The 19,099-nt window shown below is 40.9% G+C and overlaps 1 protein-coding gene across 1 annotated transcript in view; it reads left to right on the top strand.

Moving 5' to 3' along the window:
• The window catches only part of DBN1 (drebrin 1), a 45,131-nt gene that overhangs the window by 13,643 nt on the left and 12,389 nt on the right, over positions 1-19,099 (top strand). Inside the window, exons 2-7 of the mRNA XM_070933791.1 lie at positions 12,424-12,479; positions 12,734-12,846; positions 15,460-15,534; positions 16,348-16,494; positions 16,879-16,956; positions 17,555-17,706. Coding sequence (XP_070789892.1) covers positions 12,424-12,479; positions 12,734-12,846; positions 15,460-15,534; positions 16,348-16,494; positions 16,879-16,956; positions 17,555-17,706 — 621 coding nt within the window. The remainder of the gene's footprint in view (positions 1-12,423; positions 12,480-12,733; positions 12,847-15,459; positions 15,535-16,347; positions 16,495-16,878; positions 16,957-17,554; positions 17,707-19,099) is intronic.

The raw sequence follows: 19,099 nt of genomic DNA, 5'->3' as shown, positions 1-19,099 counted from the left end.
TCACAAGGGTAGAAAATCCTGGGTTCAGGTACGATGAGCAAAAAATCTTGTGGATGAAGGATGAAAGAACAGTAGAGACTGCAAAGGGTGGGCCACAGCATCAAATTGCTGCTTTCTCTAAGCTGAGTACTAATTTGCAAAGCATTTCTGCCTCAGTGCAACAATGTACATCCTCATTAACATTAAATGAAAAAGAAAGAAGTAAACGTGTTTATCACTATCATAGAAATGAGTCTCCAAACTCTGGAAGACCTACCCTGAAGGTATCCCCCAAGACTCCCATGTTAAAAAGTATAACATGGATAATGTGTAAAATGGACTCCTGATGAAATTCTGAGGAGAGTGGCTCACTGAGGCATGCACTTCTTAGGGCTCTGAGCCAAATGAGTCTTCAAAGCTATCAGTCCAAGCATCCCAGAAAGATCCTATGGTCAGTAGCATGAAATGCCCCTGAGAAATCCAGCAGGAATAATATGGATGTCCTCTCCATGTCCAATTCCTGAGGTAGCTCATTCACCAATGAACTCAATGTTGTTACAGCCCCCAAAGTGAAAAATAAACTGGAATGAGGAGTGAATCTGTGTTAAACTTCAACAAGTGAGCATAACAAGGGGACTCTAATTATTCCAACATCTGTGGAAAGGCAAATTCTGCCAAGCATGTTTTTTTCCAGGAAATTTTTGATTCTTGCTGATACTGTTTTTTCTTCAGAGAGCAAAGAAAGGATCAATAAGACTTGATACTAATCAGTATAAACTTAGTCAAAGATGTGGAAATAGCAAGAAGATTGGGAGAATTGCTGTATCTCATTTGAGGGAAAACTGAAACTAAGTGCAGCTGAACGCATACTTTAGAGTTCAAGAAAGTGGTTTGCAATAAAAGCAGAGCAGTATAACTAGGATTCCAAGGCAAGATAAACTAATGGGATAAAGAGTTCAAAATGGGTGGGAGCTCTTTAAAAAAAACTGTCTTGGTTGAGAGGAAGAGTGTTCCAGGAGGCAACCAGAAAGAACAGGATGAATGGACAGCATTGAAGTTAGAGTCTGATAGAAATATGGTCAGAGAATATTGGTTTATACTGAATGTTTAAATCTTTTGACCAGTTGAATTGTATCCTAGAATATTGGAGGACTTTCTGGTTTTATGCACTGAGAAATCCTGAGGTACCAGGCAATTAGAGGGTTGTCCCTAGCTACAGAAAGGAGAAAAAGTTATAGAGAGTTCATAATGTGTTTTATTATTAATAATATCCTGCCAGACTAACCTTATTTCACTTTAGTGACAATGAAGTTATTACCAGGAAACATGGATTTTTCAAGAAGCCATTGTCAGACGAAATAAATTTCATGTTTGGGTCAGATGATTTCCTTAGCATCTGTAGAAATTCTACAACATATCTTGTAAAGCATTTGACAAAATATCCCATGATACTCTCATTAGCAAGCTGTACACACGATAACATGGCAATTAGGTGGATATATAGATACCTCAAAAATAAAAACAGATTTAGAAGACGACAAAGATGATCCAGGAACAAGAAAGTCCTATGAAGAGTGGCTGAAGGAAGAGGGAGTATTTAACTGTGACAAGAAAAGACTGGCAGCTCTCTTCATCCTTAAAAGGATGTCACGCAGCAGAAAGTTTAAAGAAGTTGCCAGAGATGCTGGAGACAGAATAATTAATTGAAGCTAAAGGACAGCAAATTGACTGGATGTTAGGAAAAAGTGAGCATAAAAGTAGTTTGACATTGGAATCCAATTACAGAGAGATGTGGCATTTTTCCCTTTGCTGGGATACTTTCAATCTGGATTCCTCCATGAAGCAAAGGACTGGATTCTGTGGCTCAAATGGACCCTTCTAACTCTTTGAATCTGTGAGGATAAGTGGTAGTTACCAAGCCCATGTTTATCAAACTATTGCTGGGTGGGGTTGGGAAATGTAATGCTTTCTGCTTATGCCAATTTTTCCTTACAGATACTTTGGGAATGCAGAGGTAGTTTTTCTTCTAGCTGGCTGAGGTTTTTTTTTTCTCTCTCTCTCCCCCCAGCCATTGACTTGCAAGTAAAATGGGCTGGGCACAACTGGCTTGCATCAAATCTCCAGTTTTCAAGAAGAATTTATTATAAATCATATTCTAGAAATGTTCCTACTCCCCCTTGGATATAAGGCCAAGATGGGGCCAAAAGCTCTGCTTTTGGCCTAAAATATTTTATGCTGCTGTTTCTTAGAAGTGCTGAAGTTTCCGTACACTATATTGTCATATGCCGTGCTGTTGCTTTCATAACAAGGAAGTATTTGGAATAAAGTATGCACATTACACAATTTACATACTTTTATTTGGCTTGGCATTGTTCCTGTAATTAGCAGTTAACAAAAAACCGAAAAACAAAATTATAGGTTTACAAAAGAATTGTATGTTAGCAAAAAGAGATAAAGAGGTAGGCAGGTAGAAGAGGGAGGAGGATTGAGAGAAGAAGCCAGATTTTCAGCAGTTAAAGAGGGAATCACAGCTAAAAAGCAGATAGGGATGCTAGCTTGAGATATTAAAAATCTGTCAGGCAGCAAGAGTTTTACATTGTTCCAATGAAAAACAAAAAGCATTGGCCCTTATGAAGCCAATTCCATTCCAGATGCTAATTATTTTTTTATCTTGATAGCATTCATGTATGCTCATGTCCATGGTTCATCCACCTTAGTGTGCACTACTGCCAAATCATTGGAGGCTTGAAACAGAGTCTAGATGCCCTACTAATAAAGGCACAGAGGGTCAGCACTTGGAGAAGGGAGAACCATTCAGAAACTCAGTCCTGCTTTCATTAACTCTAAATCCATGCTGAGACCAGAAATTGATTGCTTCACCTGGCTTATTACAGTGCTGCCCGTGGACATACAGGTATATGAATGGTGAAAAGTAAACCTAAGCATTACAAAATAATAGGGTTGGGAGGGACCTTGGAGGTTTTCTAGTTGAACCCCCTGCTCCAGCACAAACACTATACCATTTCAGACAAATGTCGTCCAATCTTTTCTTAAAAACCTGCAATGTTGGAGCATTCACAATTTCTGGAGGCAAGTTGTTCCACTGATTAATTGTTCTCACTGTTAGGAAATTTCTCTTTAGTTCTAGGTTGCTTCTCTCTTTGATTAGTTTCATTTCTTCTTGTCCTGCCTTCAAGTGCTTTGGAGAATAGGATGACCCATTCTTCTTTGTGGCAAACCCTTAGGTATTGTAATACTGCTATCATGTCTCCCCTAGTCCTTCTTTTCATTAAACTAGACATACCCAGTTCCTGCAACTGTTCTTCATATGTTTTAGCCTCCAGTCCCCTAATCATGTTTGTTGCTCTTCTCTGCACTCTCAACATCTTTTTTTATATTGTGGCGACACAAACTGGATGCAGTGTATTCCAAATATGGTCTTACCAAGGCATTATAAAGTGGTATTATAAAGTAGTATAATTCCAAGTTAAATTTCAGCAGGAGTCAAGAAAGCATGAGCTGCATGTGATTCCCCAGGAAATCCCTGGGAAGCTTTCTTATCCCCATCCCCACCCACTAAAGATCCCAAATTAGCCTGATGAATGGCAGTTTTATGCTGTTTCAGAAGGAAGAGATTTAAGATAAGAGAAGTTTGGTTCCAGGAGGCCCTCTGCTCCTATTCCCATCCTTTAAAAAAAGAAAGTTCAAAAGATTTCAGCCCTACCTAAATCCCCAGATATCCTTCAGAAGAGAGAAAACCTGAACTGCAGTCTATGGCCCTTTATACTCACTGCATTACTCTTTCTTTTAGGCCTGAACATTTAAAATAATGCCTGGAGCAAAAAAAGCAGTCTGGATTTTGTGCTTTTTACTTCCATTACAGAAATTAAGACATCCGCTGGTGCAAGAGAAAATGTTATAATATCTATAACATGTCCTGTGCCAAGAGAAGAAGATTAAGATGCCTCTGTCTAAAAAAAACAGGAGAAGGATTTAGCTGAGAGCAGGCCAGTTAACTAACCATGTTTTTTACTCTTCCTTAATTCTGAGGATTACTATGTGGTAAGGTTATTTATCCTTACCCAACTGTTAAATTGGCATCTAGGAGAATATAATACTCTACATATTATTTTAGCCATACGTCTTTAAAGTTAGTACAAAGTGTTTGTTGGATTTTGACTAAGCAGGACTAGATCCAGATTGCTGGCCAGCTGTGATTCTCATTGACCAATCCTATCTCAACATAATGTAGTTTTGACTGGGTGTTATAATGCTAATATGAAAGAACTCCAGGTATACAATCTCAAAGATGAGGAATTGGACTTTACTTAATGGATGAAGGAATCCACAATATCCAAGGGCAAACTATTTGTTTCCCTTTACCAATTCACTATTTACCAATTCTGTTCGGTAAGGATCTCCAAACTCTCTGCTATGTTTTACCAATCACTCAATTGTTTAAATTAGTCCTACAGTGCAGATACTCTATTATTAAGATAATCCCCACTAAAACGGGGGATAAAAATATTCAGTGTTTGTCCCAGGAGTTTTTATATTAAAATAAAGCAGCCATACCCAGTCTGGTGCTCTCCAAATGTGAGTCACCGCAATCACCTTTTTCTCCAGGCTTTTCTTTTTGAACACGGCTTATAAGGGACTAATTAAAATCTTAAGCCTTCCGGGGACATTCAGCCCCCGTTTCATCTCAAAATCATTGGAAATCTCCCTCTCCCCCAAAACGTGTTGGATTCTCCCATTTGTGGAATGCAACCTTCAACACGGTGCAGCGCTCAAGCTGATAAAAGTGTGTACTCCTGTAGTAGGGCAACACTCGAAGAGTAGCAGAAGGTTGGTGACAATCTATAGCTGTAAGCCTTTGAACTTTATAACTCTACTGAGCACTGCTTAACTGACACAATCGTCTCTTTGTCTTTCTTGCTTTTCTTCTTCTCCTGCTTGAAAAACAATCCTCTGATAAATTGAATGCAATACCCTGTTTAACATCACACTCAGATATTTTGAGTGTCACTCCAGGATGTTTGGATAGAAATATGCTATTCTACGAACCAACAGGCTGCCAGCTTTCAGCTGATGGAAATGCTTTCAGTATAGAGATGACCTGTCAAATTACTTGCTGTATAGAAGGCAAAGAGATAGCAATAAAATAACGTAAATAATTCCAGGAAACATTGATGGCTTTGCATGATTGAAACCGCTGCAGGCATATGTAGTTTCTCAATATAGATGCTTTTAGCACATGTCAAATTCCATAAACAGCCATCACTGATGGAGACAGATGACTTTTAAACAAGGTTAACTACCTTTTAAATATACATTTGGACTCTTAAAATAACAGGTTTCTTGGTTAAGGTCGGCGAAGAAATGGCCAATCAATTCAGGTTCCTCAAATTTAGGTCATAGCAAATCTTCCTGAGCATTACTTGGGAAATAAATTGCTAACCCCATTGTTACTATGGCAAAAGAGAAATAAGCCAGCAGGGACCCTCAGAGGCTGCATAGAGCTTGCTGCAGCAATAGGAAAATAGAGGTTCAAAACCAGGGGTACAGGTAAGGCACTGTGTCCCTCTGATAACGAATAGGAAATTGTTCATCGATCAACCACATTTTTCCAAAGGTGTCATTTGCAATCTAACATCTATGGCAAACTGATTGATAAATTGGAGTCAGTCAGACTGCTGGCAAATGTTATTTGCGCGATGCTGTGCGTGCCAGGCGACATGGCTCTGCATGCCAGTTTGGGCACACGTGCCATAGGTTTGCCATCACGGCCCTATACCATTTCCAACAAATGGTTGTCCAATTCCTTAACAGCCTCTAATATTGGAGCACCCACAACTTCTGGAAGCAAGCCATTCCATTTATTAATTGATCTCATGGTTAGGAAATTCCTCCTTAGTTCTAGGTTGCTTCTCTCCTTGATTAGTTCCTACCCATTGCTTCCTGTCCTGCCTTCAGATGCTTTGGACAATAGATTGATAACCCCCTTTCTTCGTGGCAGCCCCTCAGATATTGGAACGCTGCTGTCATGTGACCCCTAGTCCTTCTTTTCATTAAACTGGACATACCTGACTCTTGCAACTGATCTTCATATGTTTTAACCTCTAGTCCCCTAATCATCTTTGTTGCTACCTTGCTGCTGGTCATTGTCTATCTCCTCTTTCTTTCCAGCCTTCTCCCCTGAGCTAATTCTTTGCATAATGTGTCCAAAATAGGATAATTTGAATCTTGTAAAATTCCCTGTTCTGATATAAAAGGAATGGACACATTGCCAAGAAGCTGGTTGTGTAAATCTAATGTTTTTATGAAGGATGAAGTCCATGTTAAGTTCTTTAAATTCTACCAGGACTTTTGCAGCAAGAAATGGAGAGCAGATGGAACGTAGTCTATGCTGGAAGGCGTGCAATAGAAAAAAATTTAGCAATTCAGCAAACAGAGCACATGATATCCAGAAAGAGACCTTACTCAGTAAACTCCCACTTTAGCCATTAAATACACAGAAGCGAAAGTGCCTCTCAATTTGTAATGCCATGGTGGCTCTGTACATGGCAGGAACCGCACACAGCCAACGGTCTCTCATCCCCCACTCCCCTCTAAATCACCTTGTTCTCATCATATGAACTGTCTCCCGCTGGATGGCAGTGTAGTTGCCATGGTGATAGAGAGATGCTGGTTGCCTTGATAAGCTGAGATTTAAGTCTCTCCACCCACGCAGCCTAGACCAATTCTCTATGCTCCTTCCTCCTCCTTCACAGGAGGCCTTCAGATGAGGTGGTAAAGAGAACAGAACCCTCTGCATTTTGGAGGCTGTGCAAAAGCATTTGGACTGGATTCCTGCTGGAAGAGTGGCAATGGTGGACAAATAGGCTTCCCTCAGTAGATATGGAAAAAAGGGCAGTATCTTAGAGACTGTCTCCATGGAGGCCCCTTCACACAAACCACGATGGCTCATTAATATGCAGCTGCTGTTTTAATTTTGCCACGCTCTCTCCCCTCCCTCTCCTCCTCCCTCCTGTGCTTAATGGGCCTGTCCTTCACCGCCAGAACTGTGTGGGTCTTTAAGACCAGGTAGGGAGGGCGTTAATGCCATCCGGTTTCTAGTTCTTAATTTGCTGTTTCAGTGGAAATCCTTTCTTCCGCTTCACGACCTTGCAAATGACTTACGTTGTCAATTTACATGTAGAAGAAAAAGAATTGGGTTACCTTGCAGTAGGTGTCTTGCTTTGGGGGCCCTAATTGAATACTATGCTTTTTAACTCTAGTGCACTACAGTCTCCCTCAGTCGTCCAGTAGTTTTGCTGCTCTCCAGGTTGATAGGAGCTGCAGTCCTGCTCAGGTGGAAGGCGCTATAATTTGGCATCTTTGCCCTGTCATATTGCAGTTGGAATTGGACGTGGGCAAACAGGTCACCTGACTGATTGTCTCAATCAATCAATCAGTCAGTTGCCTGATACAGTTGCCCGTTTCATGGCAGTGATTCTGAATCTTCACTCTGCCAGGCCAACTCCCCCAAAGTAAAGAATATGCTCTGGACAATTCTGAGATGAGCTATGTTCTAAAATAAGAAATGATCATTGCTTTCTTTTAACACAATTTTGTGATGATCATTATTTTGCAGGAACTGTTAGGAAGGCAACTCTCTGTCGAGGCTGAGCAGTCGACACCTTGCTTTGCAGCCAATTATTAATCTGTCATTCTGTCCGGGATCTCTGAAATATTTTGACAATATAAAGTTAAAGATACAACTAATAAGAGATCGCCTCATTTAGTCCCAAGCCTGCCTAGCCAATGCTGTCCTCACAATGGCCAACCAGATGCTTTGTGGAATTTACTGACATAGATGATTGTATTTTGCTTTTCCCTGATGGGGAAAATGCCAAGAAACTTTGAGTATGGGAGGTCCATAAGACAGGCATGACACAAAAATCTCCCGTCATTTCTCCTGTAACTAGTAGTTGCTTCCAATAATAGAGCCATCATGACTAGAAAGTGTTGATAGCTTTAGTCTCAAGAAATGTGTCTAGTCTTGTCTTAAAACCCTTCAAATAGATAACCACCATTGCATTTTTGTAGAAACCATCTCCTTTGGCTTTCTATATGTCTTATAGAAAATTATCATTAATAATACTTTCCATCAGTTTATTTGGGGCATACTCTAAACAGCTAACTGGTCACCTTTTTATTGTTTCCTCGCCAAATCCTTTTTTTTTTTTAATTAACATTATCGTAACCACTTTTATGTTTTCTGGTACAGAATATACTAGGGATGCTTTTATTATATAAGGGTGCTGAATTGTTTTGGACTAAGGACCATTTTTGAGTGGCATGCCAGGAGCTATACTCCAAAAATTGGTCAGGAATAGGACAAAAATTAATTTTGATTTAATTTTAATTGACATTTATCAAATTAACATATTTAAATATAGTTGATACTTTTCCATTTATTTTCTCTTATATTCCGTGGGGTCTGCAGGGGGCAAGTGAGTTAGAGTGACAGAAGCAGCATCATGAGGAAGGACACACCCCCCTCTTTTCCACAGACATCATAACGTCACATGAATTTAAGGGCAGGACTTGTGTCACAATGCTGCAGTGTCCCGAAGGTGCTTTTTTTTTCGCAACTGGACTTTCTGGTTTTCTTTCATTGAGAAGTTGGAGCTGTGCTTTCTGCAGGATGTTTTCCACCCTGTGTCCCTTCACTGTTGAGCACAGGCTGATGGGGATGCGTCTGTGCTGTCTGCATCTCAAACTGAAGCGCAAATGGTTCCTGTAGTCTGCAATTTTTCTGGAAATCCTCTGGGGAAAAAGCACCTTTGGGACAACCATGACCTGGGGGACTGAGAATCTCCATAGACACAATGCTGCAGTGCTGCTTTGATCAACTTGGCTAAGGCAATAAGTGCCTGTGGATGGTGCTGGGTTGTATTAATTTTTTGCAACATTAGTGTGGGAGGTGCTTTCAACCCTCTTATTAGAAGACAAGTGATTTCACATCTGAGCTATTTTGAGATCTCCTGAGGAATTACATTCTGGACCCAATGATGTTTGGTATTCAGTTTTTTTAGGAGGGCCTAGATTCACTCTTTGTTTTAATACCTTAATACAACATACCTCTAATTTCTTACTAAGGAGAAGTCAAAATCAACATAAAAATCTGAGATTTGAAGTGACAATATTTTAAAAAGGCACTGTTAAAAAATGAATAAAACACTTCAACCTCCCCAATAATTATATTGTTAAACTTAAGGTGATGTCCAGGAACACAAATACTTCAGGTAGGTATTCCAAAAATCCAGAGTCAAGTAACAATTCATCCAGAAGCTTAGTTCTGTCTTCTGAAAATGGAAAGTTTCATGGTTACCGGTATTTAATTTCTATACCATGGCAATTTGCGTGGGCTCTTGGAATTTGACCTGAATAAAACAATATTGCATACAATCAACAACACCTGAGCAATATAGACAATAAGATCATACCAAGCCATCATTTCCTGAATGTTCTTGGGAAATGTTCAGCCTCCTCTAACTTCCAAATAGACACCAGTGTAAGTGTTAGTCTGGCCTTGAGGGGAAGAGAGAAGAGTTCCAAAATAGGGATTGCAATAAAAATGCCCAGATTTGGCCAGGGAGAATACATCTGGTAGGTGGAAGTGCTCCTGAGGTACTTTGAAACCAAGCAATATAGGGCTTTATAAGCTAAAACCATCTGTAATTAGAAACAAATTTATAGCCAGTTGAGGCCCTGTGTTAATGGGTGTCACGTAACTATGGTGATACTCGTTTGCCAGCAAGTACACCATTGCATTTTGCAACAAACACAGTTTCTGAGTGATTTTTAAAGGCAGCCCCATGCAGAAGTCCAGTTGTGGTAATAAGAGAATAAGTCACTGTTGCTAAAACTTCCCACTCCATGTAGGGTACAACTGGCACAAAACTGAAGAAGAACTGATCATGCCTTCTACCTATCCATCTAGTAGACTGGGTTTAGAACAACCCTTTCAGAGTTACACCTGAAGCTGATAGAAAGCTCTTCTGACTAAACAGTAGCTCAGTTTTGCTGGGATTTAACTTCAGGCTGTTTGGTTCCTGAACCTCCAATCAGAAGTTGAGGTATATAGGTGAAAAGGTGGAGATGTAGACTAAAAGCCATTTAAATAATCTGCTTCCTTTAAGGTGTTTGTTAACTGATACCTCACCATCTTCTCTATAACTTTCCTCAAAAAGGGAAGGTTGAAGACCAGGCAATAGTTGTCCGAAAGAGCTGAAGGAAGCCTCTTGAAAAGGCAGTGTACCGCTGCCTCCTTCAAGATGGCTGATATCATCCCCTCCCTTAGAGACTGATTATTTCTTAGTCCCAGTTAGTGTGTGTCCCACACTGCACATAAAATTAAGTAAACTGAAGGATCTAAGAGAAGCATGGTTCAAATCTCACAGAAAGTTTGTTAAACAGCACCCTGTCCACTTCATTGGAGTCCATAGGCTGAAAGGAGTCCTTATCCCAGCCATCATTTCTGTCTTTGTTCATGGAAAATCCAAATTGCAATGACTTTTATTATCAAAATGTTGGACTAACAAGTCATAGAAGCCAGGTGGCAGCTCTTCCTGCTTCCCCTGGCAAGAATTGAACATTCATCTAAAGTGAGATTAGCAGCACAGGATTGATGCTTTCTTGCTCTTACTGCTATTGTGTAGGCTTGAACATAAGCTCATGCCCCTACGCAGTTGGATTCACATTTCATTTTCCTCCACCAGCATTCCAGGCATAGTTACTGCTGCTTCATCTCCTTGATTTTCCAAAGAGCTCCCTAGAATTGGTTAATGGGAAGGGGCCACTTAGGAGCAAACATATTAAGTATTAAAGTTGCCTCCTGAATCCAAAAGTCTATGGGTTACTCTAAGATCACTAAGATGATTCCCAAATACCCTCTAGAATCCACCCAAATCCATTAGGCTGCTGAGACAGACCTGCTTTGCAGAGGTTCTGGGCAATCATGAATCTTATCTGGACCAGAGAGTTATCTTATTGTCATAAAAAACTTCAACCGAACGCCCACTACCTCATTAATTGCTCTGAGAAAACAACCTAGGTATAGATTGTTTTCCCAACCTATACACATACAGGTATGTATGTGTATGAACAGATTTATGTGGATATGCCTAATGGTTGTTTTGGAACTCCTGAACCTTCTCTGAAGCTTCTCTCAAGATGTGGCAATTTCCAAACCAGTCTTAATAGGTAGGTTTAAAAAAGCATCATATTCAGCAGCACAGCAATCAGAACATTTAACAGGACCCCAACCTATCTCTGTTGCGCAATCATACACATAGGCACGAATGCCCTGTTTCCCTAGAACTGAAACCTTGGCCACAGACAAGATGGATCCCATAATTATCACAACCTCACCCAGTCCTGGAGTTGGTTGCTGAAATACTCAAAATTAGAGTATTTAGGGGAAATTTCAGGATGACATCATTGCTCTTCCCCCACAAGATTTTGATAATGCATGCCAGATCCACTTGGATATCCGGTATCAAAGTGTGGATGCATATGATTAAATTACAAGTAAATCTGGCATCTACCATTAGTAACTCAAGGCCAGGATCACTAGCAGTTTTACTTCTTAGATTTCAGATTGAGGTGTTTGGGCTAGAAGTGGGGAGCAGCACCACATTTTTGACCCTCCTCCTACAGTAACTTGCCTACTTCTTCACACCATGTCTCCCTCAATCCATTTCTTCTTATTATATTTATATTTTCCCAATAAGTATTGTTTTGTGCAGGATTCCTCTTAGTACGATTGCATGAATACTTGTACTTCCTGATTTCATTTTCCCCGATTTCACTTTTTACAATCTCCCCTCCATAAATCTAGAACTCAGACTGTGTTTCAGACCTTGATGAAACAGATACTAATTCATGAAAACATACATCATAATACTTTTAATAATTCTATTGTAAAAAAACTTCAGCTGTTTGGGAAGTGAAATTCTGTACCGAACGCAATATATTTTAAATAAGTCTTTCTTCAAGGCCAGTATGGCACACATTCTGTGCAGAGAGCATGCAAATTAATTCAGCATCACTCAACTCAACTTTATGAGCCACATCTTTCACTTTTTAGAAAGCGAAAGGATCCCAAACGTATTTAGTCCTTGTGAAGGGTGAGGTTCATTTCTGTCTACAGAAGTCTCTATTGCAAATAATTAAGATAAAGTGTTTTAAAGACACGCACAGTTTTTGGGATTGTAGCAGGAGAACAAATGATCAACATGTGCAAAACTACTGCAATATAAACCATCACATTGTCTTTTCCTTAGTAGTGACTCCGGCTTTCCTTTGTGCAGGTTTGGGAGAGCAGGAATAGTCAGACTTCTATACGTGCTTTCCTGTTCCAACGTATTTGCATTATTATTTTTTTTATTCCAGGGCTTTGTATACCTATGAAGAAGACTCTGATAATCTGAAACTGGCAGCCTCAGGAAGTGAGTATTGGCATCTTTGTCTTTAGTCCGAGCAGCTTTTGTCTCCACAAAGGAATATCTGCTCCTCCCTTCCATAGGGCACGGTTGCATAGACCGGGGGTTGAATTTGGGAGTGAGTTGCTCCTGACTTGTGACAGGAATCTCCCCAGATGGCGGAGAAAACAGATTTAATTTTATAAAGTGTATCATAAGCTGAAAAGCAGAAGGGTCTGACTCTTGCTTTGTCCCATGAGTGTGTTGCTTTCTCTCCCCAGCTGGTGGCCTGCAAGAGCTGTCTAGCCATTTTGAGAACCAGAAGGTGATGTACGGATTCTGCAGTGTCAAAGATCCGCAGGCCACCCTGCCTAAATATGTCCTTGTTAATTGGGTAAGGCCTAAAAAAAAAACCCTCTCTGGGGAATAGCTCACGTGGTATAAAATTGTCTAGGCTAGAAGAACAAATTATGCTGTATTTAAAATGTATACTAAGCAGATACTCTTCCTTCTCCCTCCTCTCACCCTCATTTGATTGAGTAGTCCTATCTGGATTGATACTCGAAAGGTAAGGCTGAGTGGCCTGATCCTTGCTCTCACTATCTTTGTTTAAAATAATTAGTAAATACAGTCACATATCTGGTTTGGGTAGAATAGTGTGTGCACATACATTCTTCCAAGGGATTGGGAGTAAGAGGCCTCTTCCTAAACCCTACTCAAACATGAGCTTGATCTGAAGCAAGCAGTTGTGTGTTTCCCTCATGGTAAAAAAAAATTGGACAAGGACACAATCATTTTAAGCTCCACGTGCTGTGTTTTTTGGTCCTGAGTGGACTTAGCTATCTTTCAAGAATTGAACAGGAAAACTTCCAAGTGATGATTTCCTCACCACAAAATTACATTTTTCCTTTTTTTCCCCCTCTTCCTATTCTTACACCACAGGAGTCCTTTTGGGATCTGGGTATAACAGCGTTAAGATTTAGATAGAATTTAGATAGAAAGTGGCCCTCTAATATCATGAAATTGATCCTCATGATGAAGATTGGTGTCTCTCCCAACTTTTGGACCAGTCATACATGACAGTTTTTCAACACAAGGTGATCTCTTTGTAAGAACATCTGTGCTTTCTCCTATTCAAGAAAACACCAAGATGGCTCTGAGGAATACAGTGAAGGAAAAGCCGGTACTTTTAGCAGACATATTGCTGGCTTCCACTGACCACCGTAGATTGTACAGTATTGCCCTCTAATGGAATTATTGTGGTAATAAACAGCATAAGTTTATACTGCTTACCGCACCATCCAGAAACCGCCCATTCTCACAATACCATACTGTCTTTCTTTCCTTCATCACTCCCTAGTTTTTAACCTATATTTTCAGCACTTAACTCAGACCTTGGCTAATGGAAATGTTTAAATACAATATTCTTCAGGGAGAAAATAGCTTGCATATTTTTTAAAGTAAGTGAAATCTTGGTAGGAATATACTTGGCAATTACAAAGAAGGCAGTGCTGTTTTCCCGTTATTCAGGAGAGGCCTAGGAATCCTGAATACCATTTTCCTGCTGCTGTGTCCACTCTCTCAAGGATTACCTCCCCCAGATTATTACCCTCCAGATGTGTTGGATTATAACTATAATTACCACCAACCAAAATAGCTAGAGCTGTGCTGCTTGGAAACGATGGGAGTTATATGGAATACATTTGAGGATGCCAAGCTAGAGAAAACTGTTTGAGGAATACACTTAAAGGATATCCCTTGGTGTTTTGCAGTAATTGAGATGGCAAAGAAACAGCTGAGTGTATTTGTGAAGTGCAACCATGTCTGTTTGACTGCCTGGGGGTGATGGCATTTTCCTGGATATCACATGGTTGGATACTGCTGAGCAGCAGACCTTCCTATAAATGCCTTGCTTTTTGATTAAGAGCAGCTACTGAGCTTCAAATTGTTATCTTAATTTAGAAAGTGAAAAGGGGATGAACAACATGCCCTAGGAAGAGCTTGTCCACTCCTCCACTATGAGAGGATTTAATATAAAGCAATAGAAGCTATGTTGACTCTGTAAGTTCCAGCTTCCTTTTTCCAGATGTTGTTGCTATGAGAGTCCCCATGGAGATCCACCCCCTATTTGTGCTGGTAGACACATCTGGAATTTCAAAAGTGGGAGACTATAACATAAAATGGCTCTCATGATAGTCATGGGGGCGGAGGGTGGGGGCGGTCACAGAACTGGTGAGACTGTTCTTCCCCATTCCTCTCATTTCTCTGCTTATCCTTGAAAACTTTTTTTCCCCGGGTGGGCAAACATTCACACAATGCTTTAGATTGCAGCCATCCATTTTTTTAAAAAAATTTCTAAGAATATCTCAAGAGTTTGTCTATGGACGATTCTCAGTCACCCAGATTATCCCAAAAGTGCTTTTTCAAAAGGCATCTGGACTTCATTTTTCCTTGAAGATGTTTCGTTTCTCATCCAATAAGCTTCTGTTAGAACCGAAGAAGCTTTTTAATGAGAAGCAAAAGGTCTTTCAGGAAAAACAAAGCCCATTTGCCTTTTGAAAAAGCATCTTTGGGACTCCTTGGGATATATCCTTAGAAATGTATGCATGATGCTTTGCTTTGCTTCCCATTTATTGAAAATTATATTTACTAAAGATCAGGGCAATAGGATCACATCAAATGAGGGGAACACCTTGGCATCCATAGAATTTAAGAGAGGTCAGAAGGAGAGGGGCATTGCTTTTCTACATTGCTAGCAGAATGATATGGCTTTTGTCTAATTATCACATCTCTTTTTGCTGGCCCAAATGTATGTCTGGAATACCTTTCATTTCTGAAACCTAAGAAACTTTACTGGTGTTCTTCTGGTCTGGTGCCATCTTTGTTTCTGTTAATTTTTCTGGAGACCCTGTGGGTACATGAGGAACATGCCTGCTACTTTCAGTGCAATGAATGACATTTCTCAACATTAATCTTCCCTATCATTCTTTCCTTTTATTCTTGGCAGGTTGGAGAGGATGTAGCTGATGCCCGCAAGTGTGCCTGTGCTAGCCACGTGGCCAAAATTGCAGAGTTCTTCCAGGTAGGTGAGAAGTTATGTGAATGGAACATGCAGGTGGAAATGAGAGGCAGAGCAGGTTAATGGTTAAGAGTTGGATCTGGACTGGGGAGAGCCATATGGATGAAATTGGTCTGGTCACTCTCTCTCTCAGCTCAGTCTATCTCGCCGCATTGTCGCTGTGAAAATAAAATTAGGAGATAATCTCCTATAAGCTGCTCTGAGCTCTTAGAGAAAAGATGGGATGTAAATAGAATAAATCAATAATTAAACTTCGATTGTATCCAAAACGTTGAGATAATAGCCATTTTACATATAGTGTAATATCATGCTTTTGGACTCCACAAAAGCATGATATTTACTCTATAAAAGATAGAACAGGGCATCCTATTGCTCTAGAAATAAATGTAACTTGTATCTTAATTTCAGCCTTTAAAAAATGTCTTTCCACGCTGCCTCTTATGGGGCAGGTTGTTGGTTGCAGAGAAAAGAAAGTGATACAAACAGAATGCAAGAAAAATAAGGATGTCAGGAAGGGAAAAAAGAGGGAAATTAAAGAATTAATTATTTAGGTATGGTCCCAATCACAGTTTGCTTCAATCCTACCTATCATGAACACCCCAACATATAACTCCTAGGTAATACATAAGTAATAATAAGACTAAGAAGGATAAGTAATAAATAATAATTTAAAGATGGTCTTCCCCTAAAATGTGTTGATAATGAACTATTTGAAAGTGGGCCCAGTTCCACATGGTGAGTCTGGGGTGGCCATGTCTTGTCTCAGAAAAGCTGATCCTGAATACTTTTTTGTGATTTTAATGCCTCCTTTGACAGGGTGTGGATGTAATTGTCAATGCTAGCAGTGTGGAAGACATAGACCCGGGAGCTATTGGTCAGCGACTCTCCAATGGCTTGGCACGCATTGCCAGCCCAGTGCTGCACCGCCTTCGCCTGCGCGAGGATGAGAATGCCCAGCCTGTGGTAATGCTTCTTTTACACTCTTCACTCAGCCAACCTCATATTAGTTTCCTTTTTTTGCTGTTGGGATAGGAACAGAAACAACAAGATCCCAGCTTATTTCTGGGTCTCAAGGACAAAACATTTTGTTTTTAAGAGTGACAATACAGAAGAACAACCGTTCTTGGGGTTTATCTTTTGTTACTATTCCTTCAGAGGAAGTTATATGGAAATGTCTAGGCAGCTATTCCCATGCAATTATGATCATGCACAATGGAAGAAATCATTCCATTAAGGTGACATGCACTCTAGTAAGAAAAGATGGTTGTTTTTTAAGGGGGACAGCAAACCTAGAATACAAACACACATGTCCCAATGAGCCTTCTCTGACCGATTTCTGAATTCTAGGGCACAGTCTATCAGAAGACGGATGCAGCTGTGGAGATGAAACGCCTCAACCGGGAGCAGTTCTGGGAGCAGGCTAAGGTTGGTCATCCTTCTTCTACATCAGGGGTGTCAAATTAAATTTCATTGAGGGCCGCATCAGGGTTGTGGTTGACCTTGGGGGGCCAGGTGGGCGTGGCTGACTGGGTGAGTGTGGCTGACTGGGTGGGCATGGCCAGCTTGACGCCACTCACTGGGTGTGGCCTACTGGGTGGGTGTGGCCAGCTTGACGACACTCACTGGGTGTGGCCAACTGGGTGGGCATGGCCAGCTTGACACCACTCCCCAAACTGCTGTTTCCTCTTTGCATTGGGTAGACTAGGCCGAAGCCACACTGGCCCGATGTTTCCTCTTCACATTGGGTAGACCAGGCCGGCCCCTTACATTTTCGAGGATGGCCCCGCAGGCCATATCCAACCACATCACGGGCCGGATCCGGCCTGCGGGCCTTGTGTTTGACTCCCCTGTTCTACATAGCTCAGGCTGAGACACACATACTGTATGTGTGGGTGCCAATATGCCTCTTGACCTGCACAAAACACACGGTCAGTCCTGGCTTCCTTTGATCACCTCTACTGTGTGATGGGAGGCATGTTATGAGTAGAGTTGGCATTGACCGTCCCTGTTTCTTCCTTTGCAGAAAGAGGAAGAGCTACGCAAAGAAGAAGAGCGGAAGAAAGCCCTGGACGAGCGGCTGCGTTTTGAGCAAGAGCGCATGGAGCAGGAGAGGCAGGAGCAAGAGGAGCGTGAGAAGCGCTACCGGGAGCGTGAAGAGCAGATCGAGGAGCATAGGCAAGGGAGGGACTAGGAGGAGGAGGTTGGGGGTGCTGATAGTAGTAGTAATAGTGAGTGGGAGAAGCAATAGCCAGATCTATGGCATTCTCCAACTGAGACAAAAGCTGCTTCTTCCCACAGACGGTGGCATTTATGAGCAGCTGTAATTTTGTCCATTATTCTTTGACGTGTTAGGTTTAGAATTTTATATACTCCTGTTATTTTTGTTTTTTTGTTTTTTGCCGATCGTGGTTATGTCATGTTTTTCATGGTCTGATTGATTTTCTTTGAGAAGAGATTGCTGGTCTCCTAGGGTGAAGTTATAGTTCTACCTCTCTTTGGGAGGCGTCATTGATGTTATGTAGAAATACAAGGATGTTTCTTCGACACATTTTCATATTATTAGAAGTAAAAATTGTCTTGTCTCATTGCTTGCCCAGTTGCTTTTCCTTCTGTTTGGCTTGTCCTCGGTGTGTCCAAGTTGTGTCTCAATGTTCTGCCTGCATCGATCTAATTTTAATGAACATGCTGCAGCTAGATTCTTACATGTTTCTTCAGTATTGGGAAAAGGCCGCACAGGAATTCAAGGGTACAGGCTACGTTTTGACAACGGAAAGCCCCAGGTTCAAGTGCTGCTGCCCATCAAAAAGGGCTTTGAATAGTTTACAAAAACTTGTTTCATTCCCTAACTGATTGGCCTTTTGCCGTGTGTGTATTGAATTGTTGAGCAAGCTATAACTTGTTTTATTTATTATAATAATAAAAAACATTTCAAGGAATTCATTCTCCCAGCATGCCTGTGGGTTGATTAGACTGAGATACAGTGACTGCCTATAGGCCTCCCAATTGGTTTTTGAAAGTGAGGATTTCAGCCTCCTCAATCCATACATAATTTTTCAGACTGTGCTTTATGGCACTCTTCGGTCTCTTGGAAACATATGACAACTAGAAAAGGCAGCTCCTTTTTTTCCTGATTGTGCCCTGAAGTGAGCACTTACAGAAATCTGTTGGCTGTGCACTAGACTAGAGCATAATCTCTCTCTGCATTTTTAATGGGAAGCCCGAAAGGCCTAACTGGTGGCTTGATTGAAATGTCCCCACTAGAATCAAAATTGTCCAGCAGTCCCATTGTCCCCAGAGGGTCTGCTGAGGGACCCCCTCCTCTATTAATAGGCAAGGCACCTCTGTGAGTGACATTCTCAGTGGGAGACAATATGTCACAGAATGCTCTCATCCTGAAACTACATGTGGCCCCAACTCTTTTTATAGTTCATTAACAAGTTAAAGTAATATTATTCAAACTGATTTTGGATCTTGGGTGCCTGTGAGTATATGGTTTTTAATTGCCTTGTGTGTTTATATATTATTGTTTTTGTTTTGCCATTCCCTGCTCAAGATCCATTAGGATTGG

This window comes from Pituophis catenifer, unplaced genomic scaffold, assembly GCF_029215685.1.
Source record: "Pituophis catenifer annectens isolate HBS135680 unplaced genomic scaffold, rPitCat1.0.hap2 SCAF_2, whole genome shotgun sequence".
Lineage (NCBI taxonomy): Eukaryota > Metazoa > Chordata > Lepidosauria > Squamata > Colubridae > Pituophis > Pituophis catenifer.
This window is presented reverse-complemented; position numbering and strand designations above follow the sequence as displayed.